The sequence below is a fragment of the Seriola lalandi genome, unplaced genomic scaffold (assembly GCF_002814215.2).
Source record: "Seriola lalandi dorsalis isolate HSWRI2012SDOR001 ecotype SW California unplaced genomic scaffold, Sedor1 jcf7180002054420, whole genome shotgun sequence".
Lineage (NCBI taxonomy): Eukaryota > Metazoa > Chordata > Actinopteri > Carangiformes > Carangidae > Seriola > Seriola lalandi.
Genome location: NW_019524973.1, coordinates 271327 through 291131, shown reverse-complemented (window position 1 = coordinate 291131; position 19805 = coordinate 271327). Strand labels below are relative to the sequence as shown.

The following is a 19805-nucleotide window of genomic DNA, read 5'->3' as shown; positions in this document are numbered from 1 at the left end:
ATCAGTAAATGATCAGCATTAATTCATGAAACATTACTGAAACATTCGTCAGTTACTGAATAACTGCCAAACCGATTCACCAACAAGTTGTTTTCAGCTCTAAACTGCTTTGTGGCACTGATGAACTCCTATATAAGACCAGCCTACCATTTTAGTTCCCGTTGTTGGATCAGTTTTGAGGATCAAGCTGGCGCTGTCCATTACCTGCGGTGCTGAAATTGATGAACCAACCCTGCATCCCATTTTGCAATTTTGACAGCATACTAAGTGGATAGCGTTACGTGTTAATTCTTCGAAGTAAGGTGATACAAGCTTATAATTATAGCAGCCTCAAACAAGTGGCCGTGGAGAGCTAGTCGGAGCCAAAAGTGCCAGTTTCCTTCACCGGCTCACTCCAGTCACAGCGTGGTGTTGCGTTTTTTCCCCACGATCCGTTGTCCCAATTCTTCAACGGCCGATAGGTAATTTTCTTACGCTCCCCGAGCTATTAAAGGTTAAATTACGTCGTGGGCGTAGCGGCTTCTTGTAATGGCGACCGTGCCGTAGATGTGCCTAGGTTTGTGAAAATGAAGCGAAGAAGAAGTTATTTCTTTTAAGTGAAACGCCGAGGTTCCCCGGAGGAGGACTTTGCGTCTATAACCATCATCTCTATAAGTGGTAAACTTAGCTGTACTTTTGAACTTTTGTGCCCCCGAAATGATGAAGCTCAAGTCAAACCAAACCCGGACGTACGACGGGGATGGCTACAAGAAGCGGGCCGCCTGTCTGTGCTTCAGGAGCGAGACCGAGGAGGAGGTGAGACCGGTGATGTTGCTGTCTGGCAGGCCAAGCTAACAGTAGTTGCCGTAGATGCTTTCAGTGACTTCTCTGTCTGTAAATCGATATATTTATGTACACAGCTGTGTTTTATGCCAGATGGAAACGATGACTCACCCTTTCTTAGCATCTGGTTTTGTCCTCTGAGGTTCTGAATTAAACCTTAGTTTTCAGCTCGTATTGAGTGTTATGTAAGCCTCTTTAGCTGAGCAGGTAGTAGCGTCTAGTTTTTATACCCAGCGTTATACATTGAGCCAACCTGCTAGCTGCATGCTAAGGCTAACGTTAGCTTGCTAACTAGCCGTGTAGCAGCTGTGGGCAGCCGGCTCTCGGCCAACGACCACAGCCCATAGACCTGGCTGTGGCGAGTGGTGACTTTATCATTAGGAGCGGCCAGACCGATGGAAATCATTGTTTTGACTTTTAAAGTGACAGGCTAAGACATTTATCTGCCCATGTTATAGATAATTTGGCAAGCTAAGTGACTGTTAGTGTTAACAGTGTTAGCGTTAATGCAACTGGTACTGCTAGCCAAACATTGGACTGATATGTAGCTATTAGCTGTGCTAGCTGTCGCCAGAAGACAACCCTGGTAGTGACTGCAACACTATTCGTTTTGCGTTGTTTACCCTATGACTTTAAATTCACAACGGTAAGATTTGGAGCCTCTGCTCGGCTTAATATCAAACTCCAAACTTGCATCGTTGTGTACACATTTTTACCACGTAACATGTCTGTTAATGAGCCATAGCTTCTACCTTCGTGTGATCTCCAATGAAAGCTGATCAAACTAGCCTGTGAAAGGATATTTAAGATCAGAAGCGATTTGGGAAGCTGATGTCCAGTCAACAACACGCACAAAGATGTCTTTGTAGTGGAAACATTTTACCAAGGAAGGAGACGAATTGAGACTAAACCAATTCCTCATTCTGGTGGAAGTAGAGGCCGGATTGTGAACAACATGGACTGTTGATTACAAGAAACACATCAGTATTATCAGCACGTAGCTAGAAACTTTTACCAGAGACTAGTCTACCATTTAGGCACTAATCCAAGCTTCAGATTTTCCCCAACTGATTGTTGACACCTTGGACTCACCATACTTACGTGGAAAGAAGCAAACTCTTGTGACTCATACCTTGTGTATTGAAAATATGCATGATCTGCTTGCAACCACGCAGTCAACTGCATTTACACAGCATTCAGCTGGATACCTCAGCTCCAGGTCACTTCAGTGATAATCTTGATAGTTTTTGTGTGGTAGTTGTCAACTGCTGTTGTTAATCACACTAGATCACTGAATATCTGCACACACAGCAACACTTGTGCAATGTTAACACACGCCAACAAACAACATTGAGTTAGACTGTAGTGCCTAACCAGTCTTGCATGGGATGCGTTGCAGGTGCTGCTCGTGAGCAGCAGTCGACATCCTGACAAGTGGATAGTTCCTGGAGGGGGAATGGAGCCGGAGGAAGAGCCCAATGTTGCTGCAGCTCGAGAAGTGTGTGAAGAGGTTGGTTTTTTAAATATTTTTCACAATTGTCATATCAAACTTAAGTCTATATTGTGTGCGCCTTTTCTTTTTTTGCCTTTGTAACTGACTGATGTAAGATAAGCATTCCAGTGTAGACTGTGCACCTGCAAACCTTACTTGACCCTTGTATTCGAAACATGGAAAACATGTGAAACATGCCTATCTAGACTTAGTTCATAGCCAGGAATATTGTTCTAAGAATGGATTTCCATTTACAGCGTGGCAAATTAGTTTGAGTATAGGCTCATGAGATGTATTGTATTTCATTTCTATTAAATCATGTCTGTATATAACACCGGGCCTAATACCTTTCTCTCAAAGCCCATTTTGTCAGTGCAGTCATCCTGTTTGCATGGACAGAAAGAGAGCGAGCCTAGCAACATGTAAGCTGTATCATAGCATCATGTTACAAAGCAGTGTTTATATGTCAAAGGAGGTCACACTGAGATTGAACACTGGCTACCCAGCGGTTCCACTGCAGTAATATCCAATCCTACAAATACGGCAAATGAAGGAAAACAATCGAGGTTCAGTGTTTCAACATTGGAGAGCAATCTATTTTTAAAAACAGCAGCGTTGTTACAGAGGCATCTTGAAGGACAAATGTGGCTTTTTTTGTTTATCTTTGTTGGGAAGGATGTGTAGCAATTAGTAAACAGTTCTGAAGCTCATTGGAAATCAATATCCTGCTTATACTGCCTACGTCCGTCCCTTAAATCTGGTGTTGCTTCAGTGCACATGCTGTTCATTGCTTGGGCATTTTGATCAAAATGGCGACAGGGCACTGAAGACATTGAATCTCACCCGGCTGTCAGCTCTTGGCGGGTCACTGACCATATAAAGCCTATTCTGTGTGTGATCCATCACACTGATGGATGCTGATATCATCTCTTATCCTGGCTCCTGCTGTTAGGTCGCTTTGGCGGTTCCAGGATGCTGTAACTTGCCAACACATTTCTACAGGGTCAAAAGCAATGGCGCATCACTACTGAAGTTTGGTAAAAGTGCTAAAAGGCTGCATTCAGAAACTTTGTGGTGACTTTGAGTGGTACTCAATGCATCACCATGTACTGTGGCTTTCTAAGCCTCTTATTGGACGGTGGTGTAACACGACATATCCTAATCCTCACAAGCTTATTCTGATGACCATATGAGCGGTGAGCAATTGCTTATGCTTATTGGTTTGGAGTCTTGCCAGGGATGACAGTGAGTACACAGCACTTAGGAGCAGGCCAAACGTTACTGAGGGTTCCTTTGTCTGACTGTTCACAACCTCTGCTTATCCTTATTGGTCATACAGCCCAGCCTTGCACCATGAATACGGAGAACAGCATCGCATAACTTGTACTGCAGCCCCAATGCTGTACATCCTCTTCCAAGATGATGCCCAGTAGTCTTCAGTTACACGAATGCCTGAGCCGGGAGACATTTTCCATCCCATCATAAAAACATACAGGTTGACTTTTGGCCTATTACTTAATCACTGGCACATCTTTGGGGTTTCTACGGGTGGGCCTGTTCTTTTCCATATGATCTAGGCGAAAGCCTGAAGAGTACAACATTGAGTCCATGGTGCTGTGCTTGGAGTCAACATTTATTTATAGACTGAAACTGGAACCTGAAGAAGAAGCTGCAAAGATGTCAGCAAGTGGCCTGGCTCTGTATCTAAATCTGACCTACTATTCACCTCTGGGAGTTAAGACTTTGGACCTTGTAGATTATTTTTGTTATTAGAATATGTTCAAAGATAACAGGCAGTGAGACGTGTTAAAGGTGTCCTCTCTCTCGAGAAAAGGTTATGACATTTGGATTGTGTGGCTTAGGTTTTATGATCATAACATCAATTGGCAGCAAAGGGTATATTTTGTTTTTTGTTTCTGACCTTTTCACGTGATCTGTCATGATACTCGAAGCATCTATTAGCGAAGTAGTCAGTATGTGACAGTAAGTGATAGCTGAACAGTCATGTTTATATGTGTTATGAAACTTTACAGTTTGGAACTGCAAGTATTCAATCGACAAGTTGATTGACGTAAAATTCCTCTGCAAATATTTTGATAATTGATTAATTGGTCAGTACCGGCATTTGCTAGTTTCAGCTTCTAAAATGCGAGGATTTGCTGCATTTTCCATTTTTTTTTCCAATTGTAGATAAAATATCTAAAAACTAGACATTTCCAGATGTTGCTATGGCCTCTGGGAAATTGTGACAGGCATTTTTGTCATCCACGACACCGTCTTTCCCCTGCTTTACGCACCATCTTGCAATGAGATCACACATGCCGCACCGCTGTACTCAGTACTCATGTAACAATGTAGTTATAACTACTGAGTACTCATGGGTCGGAAAGTCAACATGTTGACAGGCGTCGTGGCTGGTGTGATCAAAAGATGGTCTCTAGTTTTCTCTTTTCATTCATTTTGCAGACCAAACATTTGATCAATTAATTGATAAAATAATAAAGCCCTAGTATAAATTATACTATCATTATACCTGTAGTTTTAGTTATTATTGGTCAAGTTTAAAAACCTGTTTCCAGGTAACTTTTGTGAATGTAAATGTCAAATTTTATCCTGTCCGTGTCTAAATTGGACCTCATGTCACTGAAATGTGACATGAACGAAGAGAGAATTATGTAATCATAAACCAGGAATTGGATGAAGTGAATTTGCAGGGGATAAAAACAATGTTATGATGTAATGTAATCCACTGCAACACAAACGCAAACTACAGCCTCAAGAAATACCTTGAGAGTTATCGGGTCTAGAGAAAGTTAAATCAACAACTCTGACACCGTCTCAACACTATGTGGTTATATTCAATCCAATATAACCACTATGTGGTTATGTGGTTATATTGGATTAAGCCCAAATACTTCATAAAAATCCTTGCTTACCCTTTTTACCATTTGCTTGTTTTTTTATTTCACAGGCCGGTGTGAAGGGGACTTTAGGTCGCTTAGTTGGAGTATTTGAGGTGAGCTGTTTGCTGTAGACTTTTTTTGGTCTTCAAATGTTAACATACTGTGCAGCATGTTTATGAGAAGTAAAAAAAAACTGACAATGTTCCCCCACAGAACCAAGAGCGGAAACACAGAACCTACGTCTATGTTCTTATTGTAACAGAGGTGCTGGAGGACTGGGAGGACTCGGTCAACATTGGTAAAGTACTGCATTTGTTTACTTGTCAAAATGGGGATCATATGGAAAACGTTCTCAGGCAGTCACATGCTGTCAGCAGCTTTATTTTCCTTTCCTAGGCCTTAGTGATATTATAGTTCAGGGATTTTATTGTATGTTTGTTGGGGGAGATTTTAACACCAGCTTTGTAGCCACCCTTGTGATTTTCACTTCGATGCTGTCTATAGCACTGATAATTATTCAAAACCTATTACTCATGATGCTTTTGTTTTTTCTTTATGTTGTCTCTCACATGTCTTAATTTGCTCCACAATGGTGTGTTATTCTGTCAACAGGGAGAAAAAGGGAATGGTTTAAAATAGACGATGCCATACAAGTGTTGCAGTGTCACAAGCCTGTGCAGGCCACCTACTTTGAGGCTCTCCAGGAGAGTTGCCTGACCAGTAACGGAACACCTTTGGTGACCACGATAGGTGGGGACCTCTCCCCTACCTACAGCATCAATCAGAGCTCCGTCTCGGGTATCAGATAACTAAAACCATAACTCTGACACCCCCTGGAGCTTTCGCCACCACTTGCGCTCTTACTTGTGTCATTTCTCTTCTCTTCTCTTCTCTTCTCTTCTCTTCTCTTCTCTTCTCTTCTCTTCTCTTTTTTTGTCTCAATAACATGGTTTGCCTTGCCAACTCCTTTGTGCCAGAACTGTGGCACAGACTTGATGACAAGTGTTGGGTGAATAGTCTGAAACACTTTGTAAATGTAAATGTAATTTTTGACCCCTCCTTTTTTTTTTTTTTTTCTTTTTACTGACAACTGCATGAAATGTCCCCTCGCTCCTTTCATTCTCTTTCCTTAACGCGCCCTTAGCGTGGTGTTTATTGAATGCAAGAACTACTTTTTACTGTTGTAATGTAAAAGTGTATACTTAGTGCTTAAGCTGAAGGCTTTTGGTGGTCTTTTTAACGTCTCCTCCATTTTTCGTTAATTTTTCTGTGAATGAATGTGCCCAATAGTGTAGTCCCTCCCCTGTTATAAGGATAGGAAATGTTGTCTGTATCTGAATGAACAGAATTGTGGGAAGTGACTTGTGTTGCATGAGCACTGTTATGTTGCGTCACACTCGCTCGAGTGACCTGATGCTGACTGTGCAACAGACTTGTAGTAAGGTCTTTGGATTCTCTTTATTTTGCTCCTTATCGTAGATATTGTGATGTCTCTTTTATCAGAAGGATATGGCCCCTCAGTAGTCTTTCAATTTCAAGTGTCAAGTGTGTTCTCTCTTTTTTGGGAAACTAGCCAAGCACTACAAGTTTCACTCTCAAACAGAGAATAAATACTGTACAGAGAGCAGAAGAATGTCAACACACAATGTAAAATGAACCACCTTTCTCCTCAGTGTCTTTACCTCCTTTTAATCCCGTTTGTTTTCTTTTTTTAAAATGCTTCCTCCACATACTGAGAGGTTAGAAGTAGTATGTTTCAAAATCATGGACTTGTAATTTCAAAATGCAGCACATATCACTTAAGTTATTAAAACCAATTTCTGTATTTTACTCCTCACATTCAGTTTGGTTAAAAGCAATTGTTTACATTGTGTTCGTAAAATAGCACATGTGACTTTAGTGGGCACGTTTCATTATGGTCATTTTTTTTTTTTTTTTTTACCCTTCTTTCTTTAGTATTTAATCTGCATCCCCAAAAACACTCAAAACACCTGCTTGACATTGAAAGTAATGGAATCTATAATGCTGTCTTTGGCAAGATGCAGAACAAACAAGCCTTGTACAGTTTGAGACCTCGTTTTTAACATGTAAAATGCTTTTGGATACTAGTTTTTGTTTTCTTTTTTTTTTTCTTCTTTTTTTTTTTCTCTCTAACGTCTGGCAAAAGTCTCTTCGGCCGAGCTGCGTCACTTGGCCTCTGTGGCGGGAGGCAGCTGGCTCAATACTGTGAAACTGGAGGCGCTGTAGATAGCATGTAAGAGGTTTTTATTGTAAATTGTTTATTTCTGTATAGATCAAAGGTAAGAGTACAAATGACAAAACACATCTTACACATCTGTGAGTGCTACATGTCAACTGAGGCTGGAAGAGCTGATTGAACTCATTGTGTAGGTTTTGGAGCTGTTGGGAATTTTCTCTTGAGATAGTATAGAGTACAACTAAGGTTAAAGAACAAGGAATGTTGCTGTGATTGTGGGTAAGAACGAAGAGCCTGTTTATAATCGAATATTCTCAATCCTTTTTTTTTTTTTTTCCAAGACCAAAACAAATTTGTAACAGTAAGAGGTTACTGTTTTTTTTCCTTATCTTTGGCAAAGCTATAAAATGAAGTACAACTACAGTCTGACTTTCCAAACAACTATTTAGTTTAGCAGTCTGTAGGCCTTTAAGCTTTTTTCAAGCTAGCAGCTGTTCCACCAGTGTCGGTAAATTTCCCAAAGAGCGTTACTTTTTTAAAAGCTCAAACATCAAACTGATTTTCTTTCTATATTTAAACCAGCAATAAATAACTTTTTTTTTTAGACACTTGGGGGTATTGAAACAAGCTGTAAACACGATGACATCACCTTTTCAGTAAAATGGCTAAATTGTTGGTAAAGAATTCCCTATTTACACATCCAGCAGTTACTGAGAGACATTAGCTTCCATTTGGAGTTGTTGAATTAAAGTCCAATATTTAATCTTTTTTTAGCTCCATTTTGGTCTCCGCCAAACCTTTAGGGAAGAATCTGGCTCTTTTAGCTGCTTAATGCTCCACTATGCTCACCAGTGTCTGCCATTTCATGCTAGGCAGGTAGCTTACAATTGTTTTGTGTTGATTCTTAAGTGAAAACAGCTGCCTACTGAAGCTGACCATGCTATTAGAGCAGTGAGAATGAACCAAAACAATGAATATTGGGGTGTAAAATCAAAACAGTGAATGCTATCTCTCTGCACATTCATCAACATGAACAACCTGTCATATACAAGTAGAACATTAATATGAAAATATGCATTATAGCTGCTGCAACAAAATAAAAAAAAAAACATTTATTTAAAAGGTTTAGCACCTGATCACTTTAATAAAGATCAATAAATGTTTAGCTTGTCAGCACTCAAAAACTGCAGTTCTGATGAGGTGATGATCATGTGTCTATGGCTATGCTCAATGTTTACTGTCCAGTAAATGCCCATTTAACTTTGAATATGTACAGAAAACTCCAGTAGCATGATTCAAAAACTGATGAGAAACCCTTTTGTGGGAAATTACATTGAGAACCGAAAGCTAGTGGAACAAATGCTAACGTCGAAAAGAGATAGGAAGGCTCGTTACAGTGACAGCAGTGGTTGTCAATTAGTGGTAACTGTCTTTCTTTGTCTTTTCTCCCATTCAGTGTTGAAGGGGGCATCACTGTCTCAGCAAATCAAGCTTTACACAGACTCCTCATATTGGCCTTTGATAATTCAGGAATTCAGGCGTTTTTCTGAACGACTAACAATGAAAGAAGTCTAAAGTCTCCTTTAGAACAATTTGAGACTTTGACCTGGTTTTACTACTGTGTATCTGAAAGGTGTGGTGGCTAAAGTCTTGCTTTATGATGTCCTACCTGGAACTTCCTATAAGATCTTGTGTTGATTAGAGCTTTTAGTCTTCATCTAAATGTGCAACGAGATGTTAAGGGGATGAACCTGTATATGGCGGAAAAGCTTAACTCAACCCTGGGTAATTGGCAATGATTTAACTCACTCTCGGTGGTTTGATGTTGGTGACAGGTACTGTCAAAATGAATGTGAGGAGGATTTCCAAAAGTAACAGCCAGTGACTTAATTATTAATGACCACTTGTTTTTTGTCCATATTTTTTTCCTGTTTTTTCTTTAATCGGTCGTGTTGTTGACGAGCTAATTTCTTGTATATAGCTAACACAGCACCCTAACAGCCAGAGGACGCACTGTGGCTTTGGTCAATAAGGTTTAGTGTCCTTTTCTCTTTTTTTGAACAACTCCCTTGTAATTCAAAATTCAGGCTCTGTCATAATTAGAGTAATTTAGGCTGGAGTTCAGGAGGGATTTTATGAAATAAATATCTCAACATAAATGGATTATGGTTATGTGGAGTTAGGATGGAGCAAACACAAATACCCTTTCTACCTGGGGGTTTCTGCCGTTGTAATTGGCTCTTTTTGTACGATGTTGAAGCTTCTGAACTTTGGGCGAAACAGAGGATTGATTAGTGAAAGTACAGTTGGAGATTCCCATGAAGTCGCTTCCTTTTAATTTAAAGTTGACGGTTTAAATATGTATTTCCATGTCAATTAGCTGGCCCCATCTTGTGGACGAAGCAAAAAAAAAATTATATTAAAAGCACATCACTAAACAGCTGAGGATTGTAACATTCAGTTTCCTTTAGCATGAGACATGAGACTATTTTATCAACTGAATGACTTTAAAAAAAGAAGAATATGTAAATTGATTTAAAAAGATTGCCCCTAAAATACTTGCAGTTGAATAACAAACTAAAAACACACACTTGTAGCTGTTGACCTCAGCCTTGAAGTGACGGTCGTAATTGTGTTCTCCAAGGTGTATGTGTCACTGGAATTTTCTTTTCCTCTTTTGTCATTTGGGACTGTGGAATAAAACCAGTGCGAGAAGACTGAAGATTGTAATATAAATGTGCCAACAAATAAACACCAGTATTTCACATTCAGGCCAGTGTCTGTGTTTGTGTCCATGTCTGTAACTGTCAGTGTTGTTTGTACTTTCAGTCAGTACTCCTTTGTCACACAAATACAGCTTGATGTAGAGAAGAGGATTCATTTAAATCTCACAGATGCTGACTGAACTTGGGTTACCTGCTTTCCGTTTTCATATACAAAGTTTTAAATTGTTGGAGTCATTCTCTTCAATTCCTGTGTCCCAGTTCCACACTACACACATGAACAGCATCTACTACAGGGTTGCAACTAATAAATTATATTCATTATGAATTCATCTACAGATTGTTTTCTCAGTGGATTATATTGCCTGTCTATAATATATATAAAAAGAAAATGAAAGATGCCCGCCTCCTTGTTTAACAGTGACGAATGGACGAATGAGAACTTGCACAGACAGATTGTTTAACAGTCCAAAATTCAAAAATATTGAGTTTACTATCAAATATGACAGAAAATGGTTATCACAGTATTTGCAGATTATCTGTCCACCTAATCATTGCCGCTAAAATCTTATTTTATTTTCTGTCTAATCTTTACAATGTACTGGTTTTGCACTTACTTTCTACTGACAGTAAATTATCTAATATGTGCAGTGTAAAAACAACTAAGCTGCAAAGTTACAGTGCCAACATCATTCTGAAGCTGACCACTTTGCCAGCTACTACTTAAAAAAAAAAAAAATTTAAGCCATGGATAATGCCTCCAACTTAGTCCAAAATCAATACTCCGTTAAGTAACTGAGGAAAAGTGAAAACAAAATTAAGTATACTTATTGCAGTCTGTATGTGAACTGAAATCGTATGTGTGCTGTTGATCCACACTGTTCTTCCACAATGCAGTGCACAAAGGAAGTGGAGGAACTGCTGCTCACAGCTGGAAGAAATTGAAATGAATTGTGGATGGTGGTGGACGAGCTCCAGAAAAACATCAGAATTCAACTAGATACATTATATTTTTTGGAAAACAGTTGAATTCTGAAGTTGCAGTTTGATGGCACAAGCATCATTTCATGCTCGTACAAAACAGTTAAATAAGATTAAGTTTATTTCTTTTATACTAACAGCAAACCATGTACTACCAGGATAGTCTATACAGCTGGTAAGTTGTATGATTTTGGAAGACTGCATCCATTTCCTTTGTGAGCTGCATATAGGGACAATATTACACATCACCATCTCACTGAATAGTTCAGGCCTTTGTATAAAGAGTATACGTTTTGTCATTTCTCTGATGTCTACACATGACAAACTCAAAACCTGTTTAGAATTGGGACACTGCTAAGTGGTGTTCTTTCACATTGAAAGCACTCACAAAAGTGGCATGTGTCATTTTATTTGAATTGTGTAATAGTGCACATTCATTCCCTTTAAAAAGCTGTTCCTCGTACTTTTAAAGTCACGCTTCACATCAATTTATACATTTTTTTTTTCCTTCTATTTCTTCTTAAGATGCCGCTGGTACAATGGATCTTTACATTCGAAGCTCACCCGCGCATGTCTTTACACTGTTTCTGCTTGATTAAACCTCTACCCATGTTGAATTTAGGGCAGCCACAAAAAACAATATACTAATAAAAATGTTTTAAGTGTGATTTCTTCGACCGTGACAGGTGCAACAGAGTTAAAAGCACAGTGAGAGTCAGTACAAGCCCACACAGTCCCAATATGGTTTAAGTGAAAGCACCATTGTGGGGAACCAAGTAACTGTAGAACCTTTAAGTGGCTTCAGTCACTTATCAGTTCCACCCCCTTTCTGAGCTATCATGATCGCAGCTTGGCGCCATATAAATGTGCCACAGGCCCCTTTTTACAGAGGACATTTTGACATTTCACAGTAGGAAAAGGAAGGTTGTGAATAATATAATTAATAGCCTAATTGCAATTAGCCGCTTTGGTTTCAGAGTGCTGGTGTTTTGCACACTACCATGGCGTGCTGGGATATCAGAGCCAACGTTAATGTTATTAGTGAGTCCTGTGCTTTTCCTATGACAAGTGAAAATGTGAAATCTTCCTGCCAAATCACACGAGGCAGGTTACAAGTGACTTACCAGATCATGCATCCAACTAGAAGGTAGGTGCCTGTAACCACAGGTACCTTTTTCTCCCAATACCAAGTTAAATTCAAAAATTAAGACCTTTTTCATCCCACACAGAATCCAATTTAATGCACGTTTTACAATCATACTGCCCTCAAAACAGTAAAATCTGACGGAAAACTAGTAGAGGCAAGATGGCCTGGAATTATTTAACATCACATCACTATTACTTCCCAGCAGTATAACAATAATCACTACTGATATAATTGTCAACTGGACCCAGAGAAGTAGCATAACATGGATGGAATTACCAATTCATTATTTTAAGATAACACTCTTTGCCACTGTAGCAGCAGTAGTGACAGTGTTTGCTGCAGGTCTGATGGTGCTGACTGAAACACAAACAAGGACCGTGCAGCACAATTCACTGTTCAAACAATCCCTCTTGTAACCTTACTGCCTGACAGCTAAAACAATACATCCAAGGCTTTTGTAGATTAAATATAACTCTTTGATACCTTCTGAATTCAATGCTTTTTAAGACTTCAACTAACTTGAAACGGTTTGATGTTTTGTAGTTTATATCTGAGGCCTGTACTTCAAGCAGTATCTGAAGTCAACAAAGTAACTTCAGGTTCAACTCTGGGTTAAAGGGAATAAAAAATATGGAGCAGTAGATTTTATAGATCAGTGGATTCGTATTGCTGTTCCAGTCTTTATGTGTCCACTCTGGTTTTAAAACAGCGCTCCTAACAAATGGAGGGAGAGTCTGTCACGCTAAATAGCTGCACAGTAATTATTATAGCTTCATTTTAATTGAACAAAGATTCTTTAATCTAGACAGTGTTGCTGCTTTTACTCTTCTTTCATCACTGCAGCTCAGAGTAACAGAGACTGTGACGATAACTGACCATAAAAACTAAACCTACTGATATCTTATTCGAAAACTTTTCCACACTTAAATATTTCTCATGATTATAAATAAACATTTCAGTCAGTTTGACCTCAGAAATTAACCACTTTACTTTTCTCTTCTTTGGCAGTAAAAACCATTTGACATAAAAGCGCAAAAATGCTCACAAGAAACTTAAGTCCTGAACTTATTTACTGTATATCCTTAATCTGACTTTATTAATTGGAAGTTCATTAACATCCATTTGCTCAGCATGAAAATAAGATGTATGCTAGAAGAATGTACCGGCAACCACAATCACCATTAACAAAACACTGACATGTTTGAGCTGTATTTGGATTTTTCTTTATTGTACACAAAGAGATAGTGAAATTTACTGAGGCTGCTGTCCTCTGCCGCGTCCGAAGCCACCCCTCTGCAACATGGAAAGGTTTTGTCAATAAATCTGTCAACCTAAGTTTAACAGCAGAGTAAAGTTCTACAGCTGCACTATGCAAACTAAATTTAGCGTCCTGACATTCCTTATTGAAACCAGTGTAAACTGCACCAATAATCAAACTTTTCAGGCAGGGATGTGGAGTATTTTTTGTTGTATAATTACTGTAGAAAACATTGCTCATTTGCCAGAACAGAATAAAAAATTATTCAAAACCAAATATGTTTGTCGCCAATGTAACATTTTACAGAATATCCACATATACAAAAAAGGAAAAGTACTTACAAACTGGAACTCTGTGGCAGCTCCAGCACCGGCCTCTGCTTTCTTGTCAGCACCAGCTGATGGAAAAGAACAAAGAAATCAGCCAAGAACTTTCATAAATTTAACTTCAGAAACACATTCAACACTATTAGCAAAATTAAACACTCTTAAAAATAAACACAATGTTAATGAAGTGTATGTTTATTTTTATGTAAAAAAAAAAGAAAAGAAAAAAAAGGCACAAATTCAACCTATTGCATTAAAACTAGACCTGAAACTAAAAGCTATATTCATTGTTGATTTATCTGCACCAATCTAACACTTAGTCAATGAAATGTCACACCATCATAGTACAAAGTGACATCTTCAAATGTTTTGTCCGACTACAAGTCCAAAAAAAGGATATTCAGTTAATTATTATATTTGTCAGTTAATCCTGCCCTTCAAGAAGCAGGAACCTGAGTGTTAGATTTTTCCACTATTTTTGCTCAAAACTGCTGATTTTTGTGTAGATGGACTAAATATTAATTGACTAATCATTTAAGCTCCAAATAAAAACTTTCATGAACATCGTTGTCAACCTTAAATATACATTTGTTTTACCGTATTGAGAGTGGGAAATTAATTGTTGCTTAGTTATCATTACATCTTAATTTACCTACCAAGTCACCTCATTTTAAGAATTTAATTCCACTCATTATGCTCAACACAGCACAAGACCACTAAGTATTACTGAAATATACGTACGGGGTGCAGCAGATCTCCTGTATGCATCTCTGTCAGCCTCCCCACGGTTAAGGCGGGCAGGCCTCTCTCCTTCCATTCCTGCAGGAAGAAAAGATCAGTGAAAAAACACATTCAAGCTTAGGAGTCTCACTAATTGTATTCATGCTAGATAGGGGACAGACTAAGTCCTTTATGTGCAGATTCATATTAAAAACCAACCCAAAGAAATTATGCTTTATGGGGAATAATACATTCTGGGAAAAAATTTGAATTCTGGAAATAATCCCAGAATGAACTGCTGAAGCAGATAATCACATTTTCTTTTACACTTAATCGAAGTGTTAAATGTGTATATGAAATGACATCAGCTGTTCAGAATGAGGTCTAAGCTTGAGCAGCGCACACATTTCAGATGTGAACTGAACACTCGGCATACAACTACAACAGACCTCGCCAGACAAGTTGACATATCCCCACATGCAAACAAAGTATGAAATCACAGTCAAGATTCAGTTAATGCAATACAAGCTAAAGATAAAACTATTTCATATATGGACATTTGAACTAACAAGGGTGGGTCGTTGTCAAGCTTTTGTCAAGTCCCAGCTCTTACTACTAAATTACTATCTTATAAATTTTCACTGAGATGCAACTGGTGGCTAGGAATAGCAAATAACATTTTTTTTCTCAAGCTGATGCACAACTGGAAACTATCAACAATCAGAGTTGCTGAGCTCAACACTGAGCCATGGCTGCAGTCTTTTCTCTCCATGATGTTAAGCTCTTTGGTATGCTTCCAGTCAGCAGGTTTACATCAATGGATAATGACTTGTGGTTTAGTTAAGTCAGATTCCAAATTTTACAATCAGTCTACAATTAATTTGATGTCCTCTGAAAGCTAAAACTGAGACACATTAGTTTACTAGTGACACTGGAGGATACTAGTTCTAAAAAGCAACATCAGTACAGTTACCGCTGACTTTTGAGAAATACAGCACCTCCCAGTTGAAACAAACTTAATAAAAGCAAGCAATGTTCAACCAAAACCACATTACGTGTATATGAGAAAGCTTACCCTTGGGCCTGGGCCTTGCGGTCTCAGGGCGGGTCTGGCGGCGCAGGGTGGCGGGCACGATCTCAGGGGGAAGGTGGAGGAAGTCTCTCAGGTACTGGATACCCTCATTGGTGAGGTACCAGTAAAAATGACGCCAGGCAAATTGCTCCTTGACATACCCACAGGACTTCAGGGACTAAAGACAAGACACATCATAGTTATCACATATCAACTACTGCCACAACACATCTCAACCAAATCCTTTTGATACTACATAGTAGGGGTCTTTTACAGCTTTAGGTCCCCAGACTTGTCATACCCTGCTGAATCCCTCCCTGATGTGTAAATAAAGTTTAATTAATCTTTAACAGATATCAATATTGATGAAATCAGTAACAAAAATAGCCCAGTTGAATTTTATTATAACATTATCAAGAACATGAGCAGCATGATTTTTCAAGTGAACTTCTCATTAGATTCTGTGGAACAAATTTAAATGAAAGTGTCACAAGGCTCTGCCTACACATTAACTGTGAACTTCAATGCAAGACATGGTTCTTAACATTTACGATTTAATTACCATTTGCTTGAAGTGCATCGGCTGTTTCTCATTTATTCTCTCAGAAAAATCTTTTCTATTCAGCGCGTTCTGCACTCTTGAAAACCATTATCTTTGACTGCATTGCTAACATCAGGGCACTCGTGTCTTCTGTCCTGAAATGAAACTGATCCATTTAACTGAACACATCCTTAACAAATGAGATGGATACAGATGGGAAGAGAATTCCATTTACAGTATGCAAACACACACACACCTTCGGATGACTAAAAATGGCTGTATGATTGCAGTTGTTACTGTAGAAAAACATTTAAGCACTATATTACAACTGGGTTCAATGACCTTTCAGGATGGACTTTGGCTGATGTGAAACATCCATACTTAGACTTTACAGGTGCTTTTGAATACAAAAAGTATATATATCATGGCTTCTGGAAAAGGATCCCAGTTATTGTGAGTTGGACATTTATGTGCGTGTTTAATGCTGATACAGCCGAGTTGGAAGGCACTGCGATATAAGCTTTAATACTTAACAATTAAGTATTTTGGATATTGCAATTCTCACACATTAAATCGTGCTGGTCTTAAACACAAGTTAAAAGGTAAGAAACAGTTGTCTGGACTTAAATTGTTCCAGGAAGTGGATGAACAGTGAAATCATATTACAACTCCTAGTTTTCCCTCCAAATAACACACCATCCACAAACTATATAACAACATATGTGCCTGTCACGGCTAAGCAGTTTCTGTAGAAGTAATACTGATTTAGCCTGATGAAAAATACAAGCTTTTACAGTGTCAATTTTTTGCCTTCAACATCTCCATCACTCAGTTTCTCACCTGCATCGCTTTCATCACATGAAGGTTGGGCACATTCTTGTCAGCAAGCTCGGGATGCTTGGCCAAGTGGACATCTTTCTTGGCCACCATGACTCCCTCCTTGAAGAGGAGCTCGTAGATAGCAATGCGGTTCTTCTTGGGCATCAGCATCTGCGTGAAGAAAGAAGTTGAGCGTTAATTTCCACATCAGGAGCGTCCACCATGACAGCATGCTAACTGGCTAGCCAACTTAGCTACAGCTGCTGATGAACGGTCTAAGAAACAGAGGGTTTACCAACTGACGCCTAATTAAATAAAAAAACGCTCCAAATGTTTACATGTGTCCACATCACTAGCTGCACACTTGTATAAACGTTAGCGTTGATGAGGGCGGCCTGCGTTTGCCGAGAAAAATGGCAGCCATTCGTGAACATTGGATCAGGGTTACTGCATCACTTCTAAGTTAAATATCCACTATTGTAAAACGTTTAAGCCCAAAATACGGTCACGTCTTCCATTGTGATATAAAGGACACTCGAAAATTACACATTATTGTATTTTAGATCGTGAGATGTGTAAGATTTATTGAGATTAAAACGCCGGGTATGTCTTTACCTTTCCACTTGTTAAGGGACCGGAGCCGGAAGGAAAGACTGTCGTTGATCGGGAAGGTTTATCCCCTCGGCCGGGGCCGGCTGCGGCGGTGCTGCCCCCTGCCGGTGTGGAGGGGAAACCTGGTCGGTGATTCTACATAGGCCTATAGGATAGTATGTTTGGAAGCAAGTTTGGGGCAAATTACTCTCTTTTTTTTTTGTTGATTTGGCAGAAAACAGAAATTTTAATGCACTGTTACTTTTTATTTCATGAATTTAAAAAATAGAAAATAAAATTAAACAGTAAGCTAATTGTAGCATGTGCAAAAATTTGGGCACCCAATACTTTACAACGTTACAACTTTCTGTCAGCAGCTATGAGTCTTACTACTCTTGATCTAGGAATTTTCACCCATACTTCCTTTTTTCATAGTTCATCTGTATGAATGACAATAAGAAATAGTGTTAGCAGTGTTTAAATAGAGGAATATTATTGTGGAAGATTTCATTGGTAGAGTCTTGGGCAGAACTCAAAGCTCTTGACGTCTACAATGTAAGGTAAGAAGTTATGTTTGGTTTATGAGCATCAATTAACTACCTATAGGCTAGTACTATAGTAATACTGTAAATAGATAAACTACACTTATTTAGCCAGTATTCAGATTCAGAAATATTCAGATCCTTCACTTAAGTAAAGTACAAATACGAAACTGTAAAAATACTCCATTACAATGCAGTCAAACTTTTAATTGAGTAAAAGTAAAATGTACTTGAAAGGGGCCAGTGCAGAAAAATGGCTTATATATTATATATATTATATTATATATTACATCATCAGATTATTATTATTTTTATTCATACATGTATAAACAGTATTTTACTCTTACGGTGGAGCTTTCTTTTAATTATTTTACATACTAATAACTACTAAATACTTTTATAATGGATTAATCTGATTAATTGATTGTTTGGTTTGTAAAACTCAGACAGAGATGCACAATTACAATTACCCAGAGTGACACATTCAAACATCTTGTTTTGTCAACCAGTTTTGTTACTGAAATTGGGGCTGCTATCGACATTTATTTTCATTATCAATTAATCTGCTGATTTTTTTTTTATTATTATTTGTTTCATCAAGGGGACATCTTGTATTGTTCAAGCAGCAGTCCAAAAACCCGCGATATTCAGTTTACTCTCATGTGGGACAAAAAAAGCATCAAATTCTTGGCAAATATTTGACATTCTTGCATGAAAAACTAAAACAAATATTCTATTTTTAAGTTTATACATAACACATCTTTAAGTTATTGTGAGTTTTTTTTTTAAACAATTTTTAAAATAGTCTTCATTGGTCATGTGTTATGTCAATTTACATAAGCAGTTGGAAAAATACCACTGTGTGGTGAATGTCAAAATAAAAGCATATAATTGGTCAATGTAGCTCTACAAAATTATCAATACCTTGGATGAAATCTGGAGTAATGTAGCCTTCAAGTACTTTCTTGTATGCTACTTTAAGTAATTCCATTTCTCTTTACATCTACTCCAATATCATTAAAAGGCAAATATTGCCCATGTTACTCCACTCAAAGGGACCATTCTTTCTGCAAAGATACTAAGCCTATATACTTTTATTTGTGTAACAATTTCACCGAGCAGGCTACAGGATCTTGGAATAATTAACAATAATGGTGCATGATAACTTGATTGAAAAGCCAAAAAGCCAAATATGATGAAAAGATCAGTTTAAGTTTGAGTAGGTTGTCTGGATAAATTGTCTGTAATTTTGAAGAAATAATTTTTTTAGAAACAATAATTGCATATAAACCTTAAAGAGCATTTTTTTGCCATCCATCAGGTTTTCTTTTCTTTCCTTTTGTTGCTAAATAATCAATTGTTTGGTCTACAAAGTACAGGGTGACATCTTCAAATTTCATGTTTTGTATGACCAAACTGTCACTACAACTAACTGATTAATCAACTAATCACTCTTATTTATTAATTCGATTAATTTCCTACTTTTTTAAAAGTCTTTTTTATCTTAGATTTGTGCTGTGTGTCATTTAAGTTTTGTTCATTTAATTGCCTGATACTATTTATGTCATTGTGACACATCCTGAAATGTTTAATTGATGTACACATGTACACGGGTTTGTAACTTCATTGTATCTTTAGTAGTAGTAGTAACCTTCTGGTGTATTCCAACAA

The 19805-nt window shown here is 38.1% G+C and overlaps 2 protein-coding genes across 2 annotated transcripts; one reads left to right on the top strand and one right to left on the bottom strand.

The window, feature by feature from the left end:
• The first annotated feature begins 275 nt into the window (after positions 1-275).
• Positions 276-10185, top strand: nudt3b (nudix (nucleoside diphosphate linked moiety X)-type motif 3b). The gene is made up of 5 exons (XM_023410270.2): positions 276-795; positions 2222-2332; positions 5286-5330; positions 5431-5515; positions 5830-10185. The coding sequence occupies exons 1-5, from the start codon at positions 697-699 to the stop codon at positions 6024-6026; spliced, it is 537 nt and encodes a 178-aa protein (XP_023266038.1). The 5' UTR covers positions 276-696; the 3' UTR covers positions 6027-10185.
• A 3287-nt stretch (positions 10186-13472) lies between these two features.
• On the bottom strand, positions 13473-17709 carry rps10 (ribosomal protein S10). Its single transcript, XM_023410282.2, has 6 exons — positions 17617-17709; positions 17023-17172; positions 15645-15819; positions 14591-14668; positions 13865-13920; positions 13473-13558 (listed from the first exon to the last, which is right to left on the bottom strand). The coding sequence occupies exons 2-6, from the start codon at positions 17170-17172 to the stop codon at positions 13517-13519; spliced, it is 501 nt and encodes a 166-aa protein (XP_023266050.1). The 5' UTR covers positions 17617-17709; the 3' UTR covers positions 13473-13516.
• Positions 17710-19805: the final 2096 nt, after the last annotated feature.